The sequence below is a fragment of the Glycine max genome, chromosome 7, assembly GCF_000004515.6.
Source record: "Glycine max cultivar Williams 82 chromosome 7, Glycine_max_v4.0, whole genome shotgun sequence".
Taxonomy (NCBI): Eukaryota; Viridiplantae; Streptophyta; class Magnoliopsida; order Fabales; family Fabaceae; genus Glycine; species Glycine max.
In genome coordinates this window covers 35,218,828-35,237,201 of record NC_038243.2, presented here as the reverse complement: position 1 = coordinate 35,237,201, position 18,374 = coordinate 35,218,828, and the positions used below count along the sequence as shown (strand labels likewise).

At 35.2% G+C, this 18,374-nt stretch overlaps 1 protein-coding gene across 1 annotated transcript in view; it reads right to left on the bottom strand.

Annotated features, from left to right (window-relative positions):
• The window catches only part of LOC106799309 (2-oxoglutarate-dependent dioxygenase 19), an 80,631-nt gene that overhangs the window by 11,446 nt on the left and 50,811 nt on the right, over positions 1–18,374 (bottom strand). Inside the window, exon 4 of the mRNA XM_026129127.2 lies at positions 4,920–5,088. Coding sequence (XP_025984912.2) covers positions 4,920–5,088 — 169 coding nt within the window. The remainder of the gene's footprint in view (positions 1–4,919; positions 5,089–18,374) is intronic.

Genomic DNA, 18,374 nt, shown 5'->3' with positions numbered 1-18,374 from the left:
AGTCATGGAAGCCCCAAATTTCCCTTATACTTGGTGGAGGGGGCCAATCAGGAATGACCTTTATTCTCTTAGGGTCCGTGGGAATCCCTTGATCACTATTTAAAAAATTAAGGAAAGTAATGCAATAAAGCGTACCTTTTTCTGTATTTTTATGTTGATTATTCCTACAAAAAAATACGACAAACCTAAGGTGTCCCATATGAGCACCTAAGTTTGTATTAAAACCAAAAATAAGAACAAACCTATCTAATGAGTCCCTATGTACATCAATCATGAAGACGTTGGGTGCATGACTAATTTTACAAAAGAGGGTTGCAACACTCAACACATTCATCATATCACTTATTGTAGGGATTTGGTGCCTAATAATACCTATTTTGGGCACCAACAAAGCACAAGGATTTAAGCTCTTATGAACCAAACCCTCATCCAACAACTCCTTTACTTGAGGAATAACCTCAAGCCCAAGAGGTGTGGCAGTGCTAACAAGTGTCTGTTTACAAAAGAGAAAAGGTGGAGGTTGTCTAAGAGGGAAAGTTTCTTTAATGTTTGTCTTTATTGTAAAATGAGTTTCCTTCTTAGCTAACTTCTTGGAGGAGACACTTACCTCCTTACACTTCTCTTTAACCACTAATGGTTGTCCATCTTCTTGGGGGTAAATTTCTTCACTAGATTCTTCCCCTTTTGCTTCTTCACTTTCACTAGAGGAAGGTGAAGTAGTAGCCTCATCTTGACTACTATAAATGTCTTGGCCCCTCATAATCATGGTTTTTGTGGTGGGGCATTAAGAAGTAATGTGTCCTCTTCCAAGACATTTAAAGCACTTTATAGAGCTAGTTTTCTCTTGCGTACTAGCCTTAGGGGCTTGCTTTTCTATTGTCTTCCCCTTATCATCTTTGGGCTTAGAAGGTGTCACCCCTAAGATGCCTTGACCTTGGTCTTTCTTTGGATAAGAGTGAGAGCCATAAGATTTTGAAGTAGACTTCTTTTTAAGTTGTTACTCTACCCTTATTTCCCAATCTAAGTTAGCCTCTACATTGTCCTTCCCATGGAAGTATGAGAGGTTAATGTTAGCCGCTTGAGGCTTTCTTTCCTTTTCTCTTCTATGGGAGTGAGGTCTAAGATGTGACCTATGCCTTCCTTCGTAATAGTCACGAAGTTCTTCACTTAGGCTCTTGCAAGAGTTATGACTACTATAAGAGGCATGTTTTTCTCTTTTCATTTCTTTCATTATTTTTCTTCTTTCTTCCTCTCTTATTTTCTTTCTTTCACCTTGACTTATTTCTTCAACTCTTTTTTTTTTCCTTTTTCTTTTCTCTCTTGTTTTTATTTCCATAACTTGAGGGAACTCAACTCATCTAAGATTCTAGATAAATGGTCTTTATGACTAGTACCCTTGCCATTAACACTAGATGAATGATGACTCATGTTGGTTCCTAAGTTGTGGTTCTTTCTTGTTGGAGGTTTGAAAACAAAAGGTAAAAGAAACTATGGATGAAACTAGCCAAAATAAACACTAAAAGAGGTGTGAAAGATAAGGGAAAAAACTAATTGGTAAAATGCAAGCTATCTAGGCGGTTTGACAATGGAAGGTAAAGGAAATAAGCTATGAAAGTAAGCAAGAAAAGTAAACTAGGTGAATCCTAAGAGTGTTTGGATGACCACATTCAAGGTTCCCAACAAAACACTCACTATCCTAAGGAAAAATTGCCTAAAATTATCACACACAAATGGAAGTTTGGTAACCTATTAGAGGCTCCCATCACACTTCCAATGAAAGGCCTTTTTGTTACAAAACTTGAAAGCAATGAAGATAAGTAAATTGCAAATTAAAAAATTACAAAATGTCCTCAATTTTGGTGGTTGTTCTCTCTTTGGTGATTCACTCAATTTGGAGTACTTCTTAGTCCAATAGCTCTTAAAGTGGTTGGCCCCTTGCTTCTTGACTCAAATTCTTCAAGGGATGACACCAATCCTCCTTTTCCAATTCCCTATATGGCAACTCACTGGATACTGATTTTCCAGCCAACTTGTGTGATTTTTCGTATTTTTTATTTTTATCCAAATCACTTGTTTATTTTTTTATAACTTTTTTTCAAGGATTATTCAACAATTAAAGCAATGAAAAGGACATAGAAGCAAGCTAGGACTCAAAGAGAAGCTTAGAATGGCTCTAGAGTAGAGTAAAAAAACTAAAAAAAAGACTCAACAAACCTGTAGTTTTGGCACATGTCTTCACACTAATTTTCAATTGAAATTTCCAATTATAGAATAAATTTTGAGCCAAAACAACAAGCGCACTTCCCTTTCACCTTTTTTTTTTCTGGATACTGATTTTCTTGCCAACTTGTGTGATTTTTCGTATTTTTTATTTTTATCCAAATCACTTGTTTATTTTTTATAACTTTTTTCCAGATGTCTAGAAAATTCAGTAAAAATTTCAGCTCAAAATTCGAAGTAACCAATTCTCAGTAATTTTTACAAGTTTGTATGTCCAAGCTGCCAGCACCAGCGATTTTTTTTTAAGCATAGTATATTGATTGCCTTGGGCTTACTTTCAACCTTCCTATGTATGTTGAACTCACTAGTATTGTTTACCACAGTTTTAAGAGTTCAATATTCACTTAGGATCAACATTTCAGCCAGCAATTCAATCACCAAAACTCAAATTCACAATAGACACAATCATAAGGAAACCTAAAAGTTCAAGAAAAGGTTCACAATCAAAGACTCTCTAAGAATTTTGCATGAACATGTTAAGGAATAATTAACATGAAAGATTTGACTCAAATCAAATAATAGGTTAAAAGAATTTCATACACTCATGAACAAATGAGTTAGACAAAGAAACAAGAAAATAAAATTCAGCACAACATAAGAAATCTTATGAGACAAGTTTCATGACTAGACATGACTTCTATGACAAAACTACAATAGGTGAACAAGTCACTCTAGATTTTTGAGGTTTTCTTCTACTTTAATATTTTTGTAAGAATTTTATGATTTAGGTTTCAGCCACAAAAAATAACAAGACAAAACTCAAAGGAACCTAAACTCAACACAATTCATGGTTCAAGAACAAGAACAAGAAATTTGAACCATAAAAAATCAAATCTAGCTTCTATAGCAAGTTTAATCGGTGGAAACTCTAAAGAATCATGTTAAAAACATTTAGCACAAGACATGTGAAGAGATACATGGAGAAAAAAAATGAAGAAACAACAATGGAAGAGAAGGTAAAACAAAAAATTAATGGAGGTTTAAGGAGCACCTACTTGAAGCTCTTGTGCTCTAATTACCACTTGATGGTGTTAAACAAGTGGCCTCAGATATCTTAAGAAGGAGGGGGGGGGGGTTGAATTAAGATATTACAAATTATTTCCCCAATTAAAAATTCTATTTAACTTTCTATTCAAGTTATAAATTCCCTTAATAATGAATTTCTTAAATGTTGATTCAAATAGAACAATTTGAATATGAATACAAAAAAATAATAAATAAAGGAGTTTAAGGGAAGAGAAAGTGCAAACTCAGATTTATACTGGTTCGGCCACACCCTTGTGCCTACGTCCAGTCCCCAAGCAACTCGCTTGAGAGTTCCACTATCTTGTAAATTCCTTTTACAAGTTCTAAACACACAAGGACAATCCTTCCTTTGTGTTTAGAATTCTTTCACAACAAGAAACCCTTGGTCTCTTAATCCCTTTTCAGAATGAAGAAGAAGAGAAGAAGAAATCTCTCTTGAAAGAGATAGATTGAACAATTTGAGCACTCAAATAATTCCTTATTGAATCACAAGTAATTTGGCCAAGGAATTTGTAAGAGGATAAAACGATTTTCCTTTTTAAGAGGATAAGACCTTTTTGTTCTGAAAAACTCTTACCAAATTCGTGTCTCAAGTCACATATATATAGGCCTATGATAGCCATTCAAGAACCACACAAAAAGATGTGACTGTTGAGAATGTTTTCTGAAAAACTCCTCTGGTAATCGATTACAGTATGTGTGTAATCGATTACAAGCTTTAAAATTTGAATTAAAACGTTCAGAAACTACTGGTAATCGATTACCATATATGTGTAATCGATTACACAGTGCAAACTTTGAATTCAAATTTTAATAGCTGTTGTAAATCAGTTTTGGCCACTGGTAATCGATTACATCCTCTGGTAATCGATTACCAGAGAGTAAATTTGTTGAAAAAGACTTTTTAACTTAAAATTCTTGGCCAAACCTTTTGCTACTTCAATTGGAATTCCCTTCCTATTTAATATACCCTTTCTAAGACTCTAGAGACTGTCTTGATCATCCATCTTGAATATCTTTAATTTCTTTGTCTTGAATAAAGCTTTGAGACGCATGTGAAACTTTGGCATCATCAAAACATTCAGCTTGATCCTTTGTCCACAATCTCCCCCTTTTTGATGATGACAATCCCTGAAATCAAGGCAAGCTATATACAAGATGATAGCACGTTCACACAACCCTTACTCCCCCTATCTTTTGGCATGTATGCCTAACTTTACTTAATGATAAATTTCTAATTGATAATTGATTTCTAACCCAAGTTCTTCTCTCAAGTTCTCTCCCCCTTTGGCAACATCAAAAAGAACTAAGCAACATAATCAATATCCAAACAGAGCCAAACAATAAACCAAAATAAATCCATACATTGTCATAACCAATCCAAATCAAAGTCAAGAAATATAATATAAGTGCAAGATTACGATAACTAAGCAATAATAAGCCAAATACATGGCGATAAACCAAAGTACTAATAATACTTAATTACTAATAATACTTAGTCATAATACTTAAGCTAAGACGATGATGGAGGCGGTGGTGGTGGATCAAAGCAAGTACGGATGAAGGAGACATCTTCTTCAACTTTGGTGATCCTTGATTCCATGGCATCGAACCGCATGCCGACTTGCAATTCCATGGCATCAAACTTGTCACCAACAAAAGTCTGAAGTCCATCAAACTTGTCCATAAGCCTTCGAAGAAGAGTGGAATTATCTTCAACTGGTAGGTTTCCTTCTTCATCAGCGGGTTGAGCGCCCTTTTTGATCCAAGAGCCATCATGGTCTTTGCGGTAACCAAAAGAAGCAATCACAGCAGCACCAATTAAAAAAGATCTCTTGATTGGAACATAAGGTTCAGAATCAAGAGGAATTTGAAAATGGCAGAAAAAGAGTGTGACAAGATGTGGATATGGCAAAGGTGCATTTAATCGCAATGCCTTATGCATGCGATATCTTACAAGATGTGCCCAGTCAAGTTGACGGCCAGTATGAAAGGCCCACATGATAACAAGATATTCCTCAGAAACTTGGGCAAGATTGGAAGATCGTGGAAGCAAAATCCGCACAATCAGATAATGTAGGATGCGGCTTTCAAAAGCCAATGAACCGGCAAGAAGGCGTCCGGTCATATCCGCATTGTTGGTGCAAACCAACTGGCGGGCATCATGTGCAGAAAAATCAAACTTCCAATCATCATTCAGTGTACCTTCAAATGGTACACCGTCACTGGACAGTTGGGTTAAGTCATGGAAAAGGGATTGGTCAATGACCATTTTTATCCCAAAAACCTCAGAAATTAAAGTGTTGTCTTGAATTTCAAGATTACAATAAAAGGCTTTAACCAATTCAGGATAAACAGGCAATTGTAATGACATGAAAGGTATAAAACCTAGGTTCTGAAAGGCTTGAATGCAATCAAAAGTTTCAGCAGAAAAGAATTCCATATCAATAAACTTAGGGTCGATAATGGAACGAGATGAGAAAAGATTTGAATACCGTTTCTGCTGTTCTTCGGAAGAAAACAATGTGGAAGAGGATAATGAGGGTGGAATTGGTGTTGTGGATGCGCTAGTGGCTCCGGAACGATGAGCTCTTGAAGCTGAAGCGGAGGCGGATGAACCCTTACATTTCTTTGACGATTCTGCCATTTGAAGGAGTTTTTGCAAATTTCAATCGGTGAAATCAAAAGAAAAATGATAAAGAAGAAGATTGCAATTTATGGGAGTTGATTTGATGAAGAAATGAGTGAGATAGGAAGATTTGGAGGTTTGGGAATGGAGGAACGTCGCAAGGAGGAAGGGGCTGCGTAGGGATTTCTGGAAAATGTGATATTTATAGAGCAGGACGCGTGGTAATCGATTACAAGTAATGGTAATCGATTACAGGAGGAGGCAGCCTATTGGTAATCGATTACAGGCCATCTGTTCTAGTGTAATCGATTACAGTATTCATGTAATCGATTACCAGAACAAAAAATAGACTTTTCCTAAAAGAAAAACTTATTTCTAAGTCTAAAAACTTATACTATCTTAAGAGTTAATTATACTAACAAGAAAAGTAAACTAAATTAAACAAAACAAGTGTCATACTTAATCAAAACACAATCAATCATTCATAAAAATTACTTATCCAAATCACTAAGGTCTAAAAGGCCTAATTCTCTTCTTATTGAAAAGAATATTTCTTTTGGGAGAGGTTTTGTAAAGATATCAGCAAGCTGATTCTTTGTATCAACAAACTCTAATATACAGTCTCCCTTTAGGACATGATCTCTAAGAAAATGGTGCCTAATTTCTATATGTTTGGTTCTAGAGTGTTGAACAGGGTTTTTGGATAGATTTATGGCACTAGTATTATCACACCTAATAGGTATACGATCAAGAAGGATACCATAGTCAGATAATTGTTGCTTCATCCATAAAATTTGTGCACAACAACTGTCGGCAGAAATATATTCCGCTTCAGCAGTGGATAAAGCAACACTGTTTTGTTTCTTACTATGCCATGAGACAAGAGTGGATCCAATGAATTGACAAGTTCCACTTGTGCTTTTTCTATCAGTTTTAGATCCGGAAAAGTCAGAATCAGAATATCCTATTAAATTACATGTTGAGTTCTTAGGATACCATAATCCTAAATTTATTGTACCTAATAAATATCTCATGATTCTCTTAACTGCACTCAAATGTGATTGTTTGGGGTTGGATTTAAACCTAGCACACATGCATACACTAAACATAATATCAGGCCTACTAGCAGATAAATAGAGAAGAGATCTGATCATACCTCTATACTGTTTCATGTCTATAGATTGACCAGATTCATCTTTATCTAAGTAACAGCTAGTGCTCATCGGTGTAGCCATGTGTTTTGCACTTTCCATCCCAAATATTTTGATCAATTCCTTGCAGTACTTGGATTGATTGATGAATATACCTTCTTGAGTTTGCTTGATTTGTAATCCCAAGAAGTACTTTAGTTCTCCCATCATTGACATTTCAAATTCACTTTGCATATCAAGGGAAAACTCCTTGCACAATGAATCATTAGTGGATCCAAAAATTATATCATCAACATATATTTGAACCAACAAAATATCATTATGCTTTCTCTTTATGAATAATGTGGTATCCACTTTTCCTCTAGAAAATTCTTTTTCTAGGAGAAAATTACTTAAACGTTCATACCACGCCCTAGGGGCTTGTTTCAAACCATAAAGAGCCTTTTGTAATTTATAAACATGATTTGGTTTATCCGGGATTTGAAAACCTGGAGGTTGTTCAACATATACTTCTTCTTGAATTAAACCATTTAGAAAAGCACTTTTAACATCCATTTGATAGAGCTTAAAATTCATTATGGATGCATATGCTAAGAGCATTCTAATGGCTTCTAATCTTGCAACTGGAGCATATGTTTCTTCATAGTCTATTCCCTCTTCTTGATTATACCCTTTTGCTACTAACCTAGCCTTATTTCTAATAATTATGCCATGTTCATCTAATTTATTTCTAAAAACCCATTTTGTTCCTATGACAAGATAATTTTCAGGTTTTTCTACTAGTTTCCACACATTATTTCTTTCAAATTGATTCAGTTCTTCTTGCATGGCAATTATCTAGTTATCATCTACTATGGCTTCTTTTATATTTTTAGGTTCAATCATAGATACAAAATCCATATTATTGCATAAATCTTTAAGAGAATGTCTAGTTGTTACCCCTTTTGATATATCACCAATAATGTTGTCGGGGGGATGATCTCTTGAGGCTTTCCATTCTCTTGGAAGTTCATTATTTGCTCTAACTCCATTATCTTGAGAATCTTCATTGCTTCTTTCATCTTTTTCTTTAGAGTCATTTCCATGAATATGTGTATCTTCTAAGGAATCTGAAATATCATCTAAAAAATCCTTCCTTGGAAGAATGGCATTAGACTCATCAAAGGAAACATGTATAGACTCTTCAATTGTCATTGTTCTTTTATTATATATTCTATAAGCTTTACTATGCAGAGAATATCCAAGGAAAATACCTTCATCTGACTTAGCATCACATTTTCCTAAGTTATCTTTTCCATTATTCAATACAAAACATTTACAACTGTTAGTGTTTAGCTCTACTGAGCTTTAAAAGATTGGCTAAGATTTTGTTAAAACATAAGCACTTAGACAATGAAGGAAAGCTGGAGTTGCTGCACATGATGTCCAACGTTATGTCAAGGAATAAGATCGGGCTGCACAATGCACAAGGCAAGATAAAATGTCAAATGAAGAATTGAAGTTGCAGGATCCACGATGTCGGATACAATGTCCTGACATCCTGCTCGAGAATACTGGAGTTGCTGTGCAATGCAAGATAAAAGTCAAGTGCAGAAGTGAAGCTGCAGGATCCACGATGTCGGACACGATGTCCTGACATCTTGCCCGAAAATACTGGACACATAAATCTGTTATATCTTTAACAGATTATTGTGCAGTTAGCAAGAGATAAGAAGATCTATCTTTAGGAACGAATTAAAAGATCATTAAAGTTCGAATTTCAAAGTAGAAGAGTTCGTTCAGGGATTAAAGATTAAAGATTAAAGATTCAAACTAAAAGATCAAAAGTTATCTTTTAGTTCTTTAACTGCAGATTTTTTCAGAAGAAGATAGATCTCCTCCAGCACAAGCCGTTGCAGCCCAGAATCGTACACGGCTATATAATCATGGAGGCTGCACGAGTTCTGTACCAAGTCCGGGATTGAAGAGTTAGTTTGTGAGTTTTTGGGACTTGAGTCTTTTGTGAGCCACCTTGATGGTACCCTAACATCAAGTGTTGGACCTGAGTGTGTAGAGTTGATCTCTTGTGTCTAGAGTTGATCTCTAGTGTGTAGAGTTGATCTCTTTTGTTCAGAGTTGATCTCTGATGTGTCTTTGACTTAATTGTAAACACGGGAGTGTGAGTGAGAGGGAGTGAGCGGAGGTTCTCATATCTAAGAGTGGCTCTTAGGTAGAGATCGCACGGGTAGTGGTTAGGTGAGAAGGTTGTAAACAGGGGCTGTTAGACCTTGAACTAACACTATTGAGAGTGGGTTTCCTCCCTGGCTTGGTAGCCCCCAGATGTAGGTGAGGTTGCACCGAACTGGGTTAACAATTCTCTTGTGTTATTTACTTGTTTAATCTGTTCATACGGACACATACGATCTCCATGTTCTGAAGCGTAATGTCGTGACATCCTGTACGACATCTGTCCCCTGGTATCAGAATTTCAACAACCAAAGATATGAAGATGTTAGATGTTTGGTTTTCTGCCATTGAACAATTCATATGGAGTTTTCTTTAAGATGGGTCTTATTAAAGCCCTATTTAAAATGTAGCATGCAGTGTTAACGGCTTCAGCCCAAAAATATTTTGGAAGAGGTGTATCATTTAATAAAGTTCTAGCAATCTCTTCCAAAGATCTATTTTTCCTTTCAACAACACCATTTTGTTGAGGGGTTCTTGGTGCAGAAAAATTATGCTCAATCCCAAGCTTATCACAAAATAATTCAAATTCTTTATTTTCAAACTCACCCCCATGATCACTCCTAATAGATATAATCTTGAGATTTTTCTTATTTTGAATGATTTTTGCAAGTTTTCTAAATGCTTGGAATGCATCATTCTTATGAGTGATAAAAAGAGTCCATGTGTATCTAGAATAATCATCAACTATAACAAGAGCATAGTAACTTCCTCCAAAACTCATGATTCTGGAAGGACCAAACAAATCCATATGTAGTAATTGTATGGGTTGAGTAGTTGAAACAATGTTTTTAGATTTGAAAGAAACTCTAGTTTGTTTTCCCTTTTGACAAGCATCACATAGCCTATCTTTTTCAAATCTTAGTTTTGGCAAACCAACAACTAAATCCTTTGATATTAATCTATTTAAGTTTTCCATGTTTATATGTGCAATCCGTTTATGCCATAACCATGGATCATCATCTTTACTAAGAAAACATTGATTATTATCTAGTTTTTGACTTAAGTCTATCATGTAAACATTGTTAATTCTAAACCCTATATGCTTTATATTTGTATCATGTTTATGTTCAATGACACACTTTTAAGAATCAAATGATACCAGATAGCCTTTGTCACATAATTGACTTACACTAAGCAGACTATGTTTAAGACCTTCAACAAGTAGAACATTTTCAATGGAGGTTGAAGAATTTGTACCTATTTTTCCAACTCCAAGAATTCTACCTTTGTTGTTGTCACCATAAGTTACATGTCCGCTTTTCTTGGGAGAGATATGTGTAAATTTTGATTCGTCTCCCGTCATATGTTTTGAGCATCCGCTATCTATGTACCACTTTTTCCTCAAGGGTTCCTACAAAATCAAGGTTGTAACTTAGGTACCCAAACTTTATTGGGTCCTTGTGTGTTAGTATGAATAAAGGATCCTTTTGGGACCCAAATCATTTTAATATTGTTACAATTTCTTCTAAAATAGCATGTAGATGTGCCATGCCCTTTTCTTCCACAGTAAAAACATGTGATAGAACTAGAATTATATTTTTGTGTGGAAGTAGAGAAGTTTTTATGAAATTTTTGTTGTTTTTCAGATTTATATCCTAGTCCAGCCTTATTGGAGACATGTCTTTGTTTTCCTAATATGACATCTAAATTATTTTTACTATAAGAGAATTTTTCAAGTGAGTTTTTCAACTCTTTGATTTCTTTTTCATACTTTTCACAACAACTACAAGAATCTGACATTTTCTTGTCAGAAATAGTAGAAATATGAACTTTTTCATTTGGTTTAGAAATTGAGACTTCATTTCTAAGATGATCTAATTCTTTGTTTAATTTTGAAATTTCATTTTCTAAATTTGAAATTGTTTTCTTTGAAGATGAAACTAACTTTGCAAGTTTAATTGACTCTTTATGCAGATCAGCAAATGCATCTTGCAATTCATCAAAAGAAATAGATATGTTGTTTGAAGATGTTACCTCTTCATCACTTTCATAACTTTTAGCCATAAAGCAGAGGTTTATTTCTTCATTTTCTGAATCTTTAGAAGATTCCATATCGTTTTCATCCCATGTAATGTATGCTTTCTTTAATTTCTTTTCATTAATATTTTTCTTTTCAGACTTCTCCAGCTTTTTCTTGAAGATGGGACAATCAACCCTCAGATGTCCAGGTTGATTGCACTCAAAGCATTTTAGAGTAGAGGATGAAGTTTCTGTCCTTCTTTTAGGTTTAAAATTGGGTCGCTTTTGATTTCCTCTGACTCTCAAGAACTTGTTTAATCTTTTTACAAACAAACTAATATCTTCATCATTATCCAAGTCAATTGAATCTTCTTTATCACTATCTTCTTGGATTGCAGATGAGGCTTTAAGAGCGATTCCCTTCTTCTTCTTATCAGTTTCTTCATGCTGATTTAATCTTAGTAATTCCATTTCATGCTCCTGCAATTTTCCAAATAATGTAGCAAGAGACATACTAGATAAATCTTGAGATTCTGTGATGGTTGTTACCTTTGGTTGCCATTCTCTATTAAGACATCTTAAGACTTTATTTACTAGATCTTCATTTTGAAAAGTTTTTCCTAGAGATGCAAGATGATTAACTATGTGTGTGAACCTCTTTTGCATGTCTTATATACTTTCATTTACATTCATCCTAAAAAGTTCATATTCACGAGTTAAAGTGTTTATCCTAGATCTTTTAACATCTGTTGTGCCTTCATGTGTTACTTGTAGTGTATCCCACATATCCTTAGCACTTTTACAATTTGAAGCCCTAAAGTATTCATCTATTCCTAAGGCAGATGTAATAATATTTTTGGCCTTTAAATTATATTGTACTAATCTTCTTTCTTCCTCAGTCCAATCTGCTCTAGGTTTTTCAATTGTTGCACTTCCGGCTATTATAGAGGGAACATAAGGTCCTTGTTCTATGGCTTCCCAAATATTTAAATCTATTGCCTCTATAAAGATTTGCATGCGGGTTTTCCAGTAGTGGTAACCCACTCCATTAAAGATGGGAGGTCTATTTATAGAATTTCCCTCGGGAAACAAGTAGTTTGATGAGGCCATAATTCTTGAAGCTTCTAAACTTTATACAAGAATGAAGCTCTGATACCACTTGTTAAACAAGTGGCCTCAGATATCTTAAGAAGGGGGGGTTGAATTAAGATATTACAAATTATTTCCCCAATTAAAAATTCTATTTAACTTTCTATTCAAGTTATAAATTCCCTTAATAATGAATTTCTTAAATGTTGATTCAAATAGAACAATTTGAATATGAATATAAAACAATAATAAATAAAGGAGTTTAAGGGAAGAGAAAGTGAAAACTCAGATTTATACTGGTTCGGCCACACCCTTGTGCCTACGTCCAGTCCCCAAGCAACCCGCTTGAGAGTTCCACTATCTTGTAAATTCCTTTTACAAGTTCTAAACACACAAGGACAATCCTTCCTTTGTGTTTAGAATTCTTTCACAACAAGAAACCCTTGGTCTTTTAATCCCTTTTCAGAATGAAGAAGAAGAGAAAAAGAAATCTCTCTTGAAAGAGATAGATTGAACAATTTGAGCACTCAAATAATTCCTTATTGAATCACAAGTAATTTGGCCAAGGAATTTGTAAGAGGATAAAACAATTTTGCTTTTTAAGAGGATAAGACCTTTTTGTTCTGAAAAACTCTTATCAAATTCGTGTCTCAAGTCACATATATATAGGCCTATGATAGCCATTCAAGAACCACACAAAAAGATGTGACTGTTGAGAATGTTTTCTAAAAAACTCCTCTGGTAATCGATTATAGTATGTGTGTAATCGATTACAAGCTTTAAAATTTGAATTAAAACGTTCAGAAACTACTGGTAATCGATTACCATATATGTGTAATCGATTACACAGTGCAAACTTTGAATTCAAATTTTAATAGCTATTGTAAATCAGTTTTGGCCACTGGTAATCGATTACATCCTCTGGTAATCGATTACCAGAGAGTAAATTTGTTGAAAAAGACTTTTTAACTTAAAATTCTTGGTCAAACCTTTTGCTACTTCAATTGGAATTTCCTTCCTATTTAATATACCCTTTCTAAGACTCTAGAGACTGTCTTGATCATCCATCTTGAATATCTTTAATTTCTTTGTCTTGAATAAAGCTTTGAGACGCATGTGAAACTTTGGCATCATCAAAACATTCAGCTTGATCCTTTGTCCACAGATGGAAGCTTGCTTGTGGGGCTTCTATGGAGGCTGGATCTTTGAGCTTCAATGAGGTCCTTTAATGGTGATTTTCCACCATGTAGATGCAGCGGAAGACAAAGGAGAAGAGGTGAGAGGAGGCGCCATCCACTAGGGAATAAGCCATGGAAGAAGGAGCTTCACCACCAAGATGAGCCTTGGATAAGAAGCTTGGAAGGATGCTTCAATGGAGGAAAAGAAAGAGGGAGAGAAAGAGAGAGGGGGGAGCACAAAATTGAAGGAATAAAAGAGGGAAAGAAGTGGAACTTTGAAGTATGTCTCACAAGACTCTCATTCATCAAAGTTACAACAAGTGTTACATATGCTTCTATTTATAGACTAGGTAGCTTCCTTGAGAAGCTTTCTTGAGAAAACTTCCTTGAGAAGCTTCTTTGAGAAAACTTCCTTGAGAAGCTAGAGCTTAGCTACACACACCCCTCTAATAACTAAGCTCACCTCCTTGAGAAGCTTCCTTGAGAAGATTCCTAAAGAAGCTAGAGCTTAGCTACACACACCCCCTATAATAGCTAAGCTCACCCCCATGCCAAAATACATGAAAATATAAAAAAAGTCCCCATTACAAAGACTACTCAAAATGCCCTGAAATACAAGGCTAAAACCCTATACTACTAGAATGGGAAAAATACAACACCCAAAAGAAGGAAAAACCAATTCTAACATTTACAAAGAATAATGGATCCAACCTTGACCCATGGGCTCAAAAATCTACCCTAAGGTTCATGAGAACCCTAGGGCCTCCTTTAGTAGCTCTAGCCCAAGTCTCTTGGAGTCTTCTATCCAATACCCTTGGGGGGGTAGGATTGCATCAATATCGAGACGCACGAATTTGAAAATAGAATCTCTGAGCAAATTCTAACGACAATAACTTTTTACTCGGATGTCCAATTGAGTCCCAAAATATATTGAGAGGATCGAAATTGAAAACGAAAGCTCGTTGGAAAATCAAATGACAATAACTTTAACTCGGATGTCCAATTGAGTCACGTAATATATCGAAACGCTCGAAATTGTAAACAAAAGCTCTAAGCAAATTCTAACGACAATAAGTTTTTACTCGGATGCCCGATTGAGTCCCGTAATATATCGAGAGACTCAAAATTGAAAAAAGAAGCTCCTAGCAAATTCAAACGACAATAACTTTTTACCCAGATGTCTGATTGAGTCCCATAATATATCGAGACGCTCACAGTTGAAAATGGAAGCTCGTAGCAAATTCAAACGACAACAACTTTTTACTCGGATGTCCGATTGAGTCCCGTAATATACTGAGACCCTTGAAATTGAACTTGAAAGCTCGTAGCAAATTCAAATGACAATAACTTTTAACTCGGATGTTCAATTGAGTCTCGTAATATAACAAGACGCTCGATATTGAACATAAAAGCTCGTAGCATATTCAATCGATAATAACTTTTAACTTGGATGCCTAATTGAGTCCTGTAATATATCGAGACGCTCGAAATTGAAAATAGAAGCTCTGAGCAAATTCTAATGACAAAAACTTTTTACTTGGATTCCCGATTGAGTCCCGTGATATATCGAGAGGATCGAAATTGAAAACAAAAGCTCCTAGCAAATTCAAACGACAATAACTTTTTACTCACAAATCTGATTGAGTCCCCTAATATATCGAGACGCTCGAAGTTTAAAATGGAAGCTCGAAGCAAATTCAAACGACAATAACTTTTTAGTCGGATGTCCGATTGAGTCCAGTAATATATCAAGGCGCTCAAAATTGCGAAGGTAACCTTGTAGCAAATTCAAACGACAATTACTTTTAACTCGAATGTCAAATTAAATCCCGTAATATATCGAGATGCTCGAATTTGAAAATAGAACCTCTGACCAAATTCAAACGACAATAACTTTTGAGTCGGATGTCCGATTGAGTCCAGTAATATATCCAGACGCTCAAAATTGCAACTGTAACCTCGTAGCATATTCAAACGACAATAACTTTTAACTCGGATGTCGAATTGAATCTTGTAATATATCGAGACGCTCAAATTTGAAAATAGAATCTTTGACCAAATTCTAACGACAATAACATTTTACTTGGATGCCCAATTGAGTCCCGAAATATATCCAGATGCTCGAAATTTAAAATAGAGTCTCCTAGCAAATTCAAACAACAATAAGTTTTGACTCGGATGTTCGATTGAGTCTCGTAATATATCGAGACGCTCGAAATTGAACATGAAAGCTCGTAACAAATTCCAATGACAATAACTTTTAACTCGGATGTCCAATTGAGTCCCGTAATATATCGAAACGCTCAAAATTGAAAACAGAAGCTCTGAGCAAATTCTAACGACAATAACTTTTTACTCGGATGCCCGATTGAGTCCCGTAATATATCGAGAGGCTCGAAACTGAAAACAAAAGCTCCTAGCCAATTCAAATGACAATAACTTTTAACTCAAATGTTCGATTGAGTCCCGTAATATATAGAGATGCTCAAAATTTAAAATGAAAGCTTGCAGCAAATTCAAAAGAGAATAACTTTTTACTTGGATGCCCGATTGAGTTCCGTAATATTTTAAGATGCTCGAATTTGAAAATAGAAGCTCCTTGCAAATTCAAACGACAATAACTTTTGACTCAGATGTCTGATTGAGTCCCATAATATATTGAGACGCTCGAAATTGAAAACAGAAGCTCTGAGCAAATTCTAACGACAATAACTTTTACTCGGATGCCTGATTGAGTCCCGTAATATATCGAGAGGCTCGAAACTGAAAATGAAGGCTCGTCGCAACTTCAAACGACAATAACTTTTAACTCGGACGTCCAATTGAGTCTCATAATATAAAGAGACGCTCAAAATTAAAAATAGAAGCTCTGAGCAAATCTAATGACAATAACTTATTACTCGGATGGCCGATTGAGTCCCGTAATATATCGAGAGGCTAAAAATTGAAAAGTGAAGCTCCTAGCCAATTCAAACAACAATAACTTTTTACTCAGATGCCCGATTGAGTCCCGTAATATATCAAGACGCTCAAATTTGAAAATAGAATCTCCTAGCAAATTCTAACGACAATAAATTTTTATTTAGATGTTCGATTGAGTTTCGAAATATATCGACACGCTCGAAGTTGAAAATGGAAGCTCGTAGCAAATTCAAACGACAATAACTTTTTACTCGGATGCCCGATTGAGTCCTGTGATATATCGAGACGCTCGAATTTGAAAATAGAATCTCCTAGCAAATTCTAACGACAATAAATTTTTACTCAGATTTCCGATTGTATTCCGAAATATATTGAGACTCTCAAATTTGAAAATGGAAGCTCGTAGCAAATTCAAACGACAATAACTTTTAACTCGGATGCCTGATTGAATCCCGTAATATATCGAGACGCTCGAATTTAAAAATAGAATCTCCTAGCAAATTGTAACGACAAGAAATTTTTACATGGATGTTTGATTGAGTTCCAAAATATATCGAGACGCTCAAAGTTGAAAATGGAAGCTCGTAGCAAATTCAAATGACAATAACTTTTTACTCGGATGCCAGATTGAGTCCTGTAATATATCGTGACCCTCGAATTTGAAAATAGAATCTCCTAGCAAATTCTAATCCACAATAAGTTTTGACTCGGATGTCCGATTGAGTCCCGTAATATATCGAGACCTTCGAAATTGAAAATAGAGTCTCCTAGCAAATTCAATCCACAATAAGTTTTGACTCGGATGTCCGATTGAGTCCCGTAATATATCGAGACCTTCGATATTGAACATGAAAGCTCGTAACAAATTCAAACAGCAATAACTATTAACTCGGATGTCTAATTGAGTCCCGTAATATATCGAGATGCTCGAAATTGAAAATAGAAGCTCTGAGCAAATTCTAACGGCAATAACTTTTTACTCGGATGCCCGATTGAGTCCTGTAATATATCGAGAGGCTCAAAATTGAAAACAGAAGCTCCTTGCAAATTCAAACGACAATATATTTTTACTCAGATGTTCGATTCACTCCCAAAATATATCGAGACGCTCGAATTTGAAAATGGAAGCTCGTAGCAAATTCAAACGACAATATCTTTTTACTCGTATGCCCGATTGAATCTCATAATATATCGAGACGCTCGAATTTGAATATAGAATCTCCTAGCAAATTCTAACGTCAGTAACATTTTACTCGGATGTCCAATTGAGTTCCGAAATATACCCAGATGCTCGAAATTGAAAATAGAGTCTCCTAGCAAATTCAAACCACAATAAGTTTTGACTCGGATATCCGATTGAGTCCCATAATATGTCGAGACCTTCGAAATTGAACATGAAAGCTCGTAGCAAATTCAAACAACAATAACTTTTAACTCGGATGTCCAATTGAGTCCTGTAATATATCAAGACGCTCGACATTGAAAATAGAAGCTCTGAGCAAATTCTAACGAAATTAACTTGTTACTCGGATGCTTGATTGAGTCTTGTAATATATTGAGAGGCTCAAAATTCAAAACAGAAGCTCCTAGCAAATTCAAATGACAATAACGTTTTACTCAGATGTCCGATTCAGTCTCAAAATATATCCAGATGCTCGAAATTGAAAATAGAGCCTTTTGGCAAATTCAAACCACGATAAGTTTTCACTCGGATGTCTGATTGAGTCCCGTAATATATCGTGACACTCGAAATTGAAAAAGAAAGCTCGTAGCATATTCAAACGATAATAACTTTTAATTCGTATGTCCAATCGAGTCCCGTAATATATCGAGACGCTCGAAATTGAAAATAGAAGCTCTAAGCAAATTCTAACGACAATAACTTTTTACTCGGATGCCCGATTGAGTCCCGTA